The following is a 3,201-nucleotide window of genomic DNA, read 5'->3' as shown; positions in this document are numbered from 1 at the left end:
GAATTTCCCCATCAACCAGTAATAGGACATAGAGAGTTGATGTGAATCAAGTGTGGGCAAAGCCGCCTAAACCTAGGGGGCTGGAGTTCGAAATGCATATTCATACTTTTGCAACCATTATGATGTGCATGCCAAATGCACGCGCCACGCATGGGGAGTGGTGGGTGATTGCATCCATTTTCAAAGAAAATTATGTTTTGAACATGTTGGCCCCATTGTGCATACAATAATTCTTGGGGTTTTCAAACACCATAATCTCTTTTACACTTGTGCTAGGAAAAACAAGCTAGTGTGTGTGTGTGTGTGTGTGTGTGTGTGTGCTTTTTTTTATGTCATACAAACCCACCCATGACCTTACACTTGGGACTCAAATCACTGTGACATTGCTGTGGAAAAAAAAACCTGGCTAAGGATTTTTTGCGATACTTTTTCAAGCATTAATCATTACATACTAAAATGAAACCTTAGAAAAACACTCTTATTCTTGAAAATCTCACATAATATATTTGCAGAAAAACATTTTGGTGCCGATATATATATTATTTAGAGAAATTTTTATGACTTTTTGGTCACGAACCATCATGATGTATGCAGTGTACATTTTTCTCGTTCAATTGAGGAGTTGTATTTTGTATTGAACATTTTTGTAATTGAGGAGTCGTTTTAATTTTGGTGATACAAAAAAGCGACTTGGAAAGAGACAACGGGTGAACCGACTCTAGCTGTATGGCGTAATTGAGGAGTCGTCTTAATTTTGGTGATAGAAAAAAACGACTTTTTATGGGTGGAAAGAGACAACGGGTGAACCGACTCTAGCTGTATGGCGAAGCTTCAAGAGAAGGAACCCACCTCCACGCACAATGCTGAATAAAGTCTTCACCAAAGCTTGGACGACCACCCACGTATCCTTCTCTTTCTATAAATAGACTTCTCCATGCAACTAATCGCTCGCTGCTACCTAAATCTCTCTCTCTCTCTCTCTCTCTCCCCCCCCCCAAAAAAAAAACTCTCTCTCTCTGTCTCCCCCCCCCCCCCCCCCCCCTTCAAACAACAGCGAAGCTCTGTCTCCTTCCTCAACACACCAGCAATGGGTCGCCGTAAGCGAGCACAAACCACCTCTCGTGTTATATTGTGTCTATTTAATTATTCCCTGCTCTTTGCAATTTCTTGAGCCCTTTAGATACGCTAATCTCGATCAGCTTAAGTAAATCATAAGCAATCCCAGGGGATCTGTGAAAGAAAAGATCATTTTCTTTAATGAAGGAACCATAGTTTCTGCATGGCTTAATCAACGAGGAGATGCCATGACGGATTATCGTATTTTGATTTGCATGTGTTTCTTCAACATGCAATGCCTTAATGATGCGTTGGTATGCATGTGTGTGTGTGGGCCATCTTTTTATCACATGATTAACGACGCTAATTCTTTTTGTATTGTATAATTGGGAATGATGCGCAGGGCCTGCGAGATGCTACAGGCAGATAAAGAACAAGCCGTATCCGAAGTCGAGGTACTGCAGGGGTGTGCCAGACCCTAAGATCCGCATCTACGATGTGGGCATGAAGAGGAAGGGTGTGGATGAGCTGCCCTTCTGCGCTCACCTGGTGAGCTGGGAGAAGGAGAATGTGTCGAGCGAGGCCCTGGAGGCAGCTCGCATCGCCTGTAACAAGTACATGACCAAGTATGCAGGCAAGGACTCCTTCCACCTCAGGGTTCGTGTGCACCCTTTCCATGTCCTCCGCATCAACAAGATGCTCTCTTGTGCAGGCGCGGACAGGTATAAAAATTAATTGCAGTTGACGCTCCGGCTAACACTTAATTAAGCTGATCCCTCATCCTCTGCAATGATTGATTTCCTCAATAATTGAATTATATCGGTCCAGTACCACTGTTGAGCGCTCATGAGAATTCCGATTATATCCCCCCCACATGCATCGTTTTGCTAATTTGCGTTGATCATCAATATGATTATTCTATTGCACAGACTTCAGACTGGCATGAGAGGTGCATTTGGAAAGCCTCAGGGGACTTGCGCGCGAGTGGCCATCGGCCAAGTTCTCTTGTCTGTGCGTTGCAAAGACTCGAACGGTGGGCATGCGCAAGAAGCGCTAAGGAGGGCCAAATTCAAATTCCCCGGTCGCCAGAAGATAATCGTCAGTAGAAAATGGTACGTTTTTCATTCAAAATTCCATGTGCAGCTAGTGCTAGTTTTGTGCTGAGGGATATATATATATATATATATATATATATATATATATTAGCCTTAAACTCCCATAGTACAATGAGTTGCTAATACAAAATATTGACCTCCCGACTGTACTGTGCCTGGTGAATTGTTGTTGTACGCACAGGGGTTTCACTAAACTCTCCCGGGCTGACTATCTCAAGTGGAAGCAGGAGAACAGAATTGTGCCAGATGGGGTGAATGCTAAAGTGAGTAGCGAAATCTCACACCCCCAACCTCTCTCTCTCTCTCTCTCTCTCTCTCTCTCTCTCTCTCTCTGCAGTTTGGTGGAGGTGGGTTATTGATTTCTCGTCTTAATCTCTGCTTGTGCCTGCAGCTTCTAGGATGCCATGGACCTCTATCTAACAGAGCACCTGGAAGAGCCTTCTTGTCGGCGGCAGTACCTTCGAACTAAGCTACTAAGCTATAAGTCGGGAGTTTTAGTCAAAATATATAAATCAGGCCACCGCCCAAATCTGACTTGGCTTTACTTCAAATATTTTAGGTTCGTGATTGGATTAGCGTTAGCGGGGGTAATCGGATTGGAGGCCTTTTACCCTTTGTACAAATGTTAGAAAATCAATCTTACTTCAAGATCCTTTATACCTATGTGAAAATGAGGTGCCCCTTATTTTTCTCTCGATGGATTCAATAATCCGATCCTTTTTTGTTGTTATATGCCCACACTAGTGGGTGTGGGACAACCGTTCACTTTTTTTTTCTCCCGGAATATACATGTTTTGTTATATGCATGCACTAATGTAGAAAACGAAATATACGTGTTTTGTTATATGAATGCACTAATGTAGAAATCTGGGCGTGGATTTAGTTGTCGAAAATCATTTATTTTAAACGAGATTAATGATATTTAGTGTGGATTTGATCTCCGAAAATCATTCATTTTTAACGAGATTATATTTAGTGTGGATTTTTGCCCGGGGGAAAATTCATTTTTTATGAGAATCTGGAAAATTCA

General features: G+C 42.4%; 1 protein-coding gene across 2 annotated transcripts; it reads left to right on the top strand.

The window, feature by feature from the left end:
• Positions 1-1,021: 1,021 nt before the first annotated feature.
• LOC147605294 (large ribosomal subunit protein uL16) lies at positions 1,022-2,842 on the top strand. Of its 2 annotated transcripts, none has more exons than XM_086794232.1 (5): positions 1,022-1,097; positions 1,460-1,778; positions 1,986-2,168; positions 2,353-2,434; positions 2,563-2,842. In XM_086794232.1, the coding sequence occupies exons 1-5, from the start codon at positions 1,088-1,090 to the stop codon at positions 2,638-2,640; spliced, it is 672 nt and encodes a 223-aa protein (XP_086650358.1). In that variant the 5' UTR covers positions 1,022-1,087; the 3' UTR covers positions 2,641-2,842. The 2 variants fall into 2 exon arrangements, with proteins under 2 accessions (XP_086650358.1, XP_086650359.1); XM_086794233.1 differs by lacking the exon at positions 1,022-1,097 and adding an exon at positions 1,107-1,370.
• Positions 2,843-3,201: the final 359 nt, after the last annotated feature.

The sequence above is a fragment of the Cibotium barometz genome, chromosome 60 (genome assembly GCF_041138505.1).
Source record: "Cibotium barometz isolate CiBa-2024 chromosome 60, ASM4113850v1, whole genome shotgun sequence".
NCBI classification, from domain to species: Eukaryota; Viridiplantae; Streptophyta; class Polypodiopsida; order Cyatheales; family Cibotiaceae; genus Cibotium; species Cibotium barometz.
This window is presented reverse-complemented; position numbering and strand designations above follow the sequence as displayed.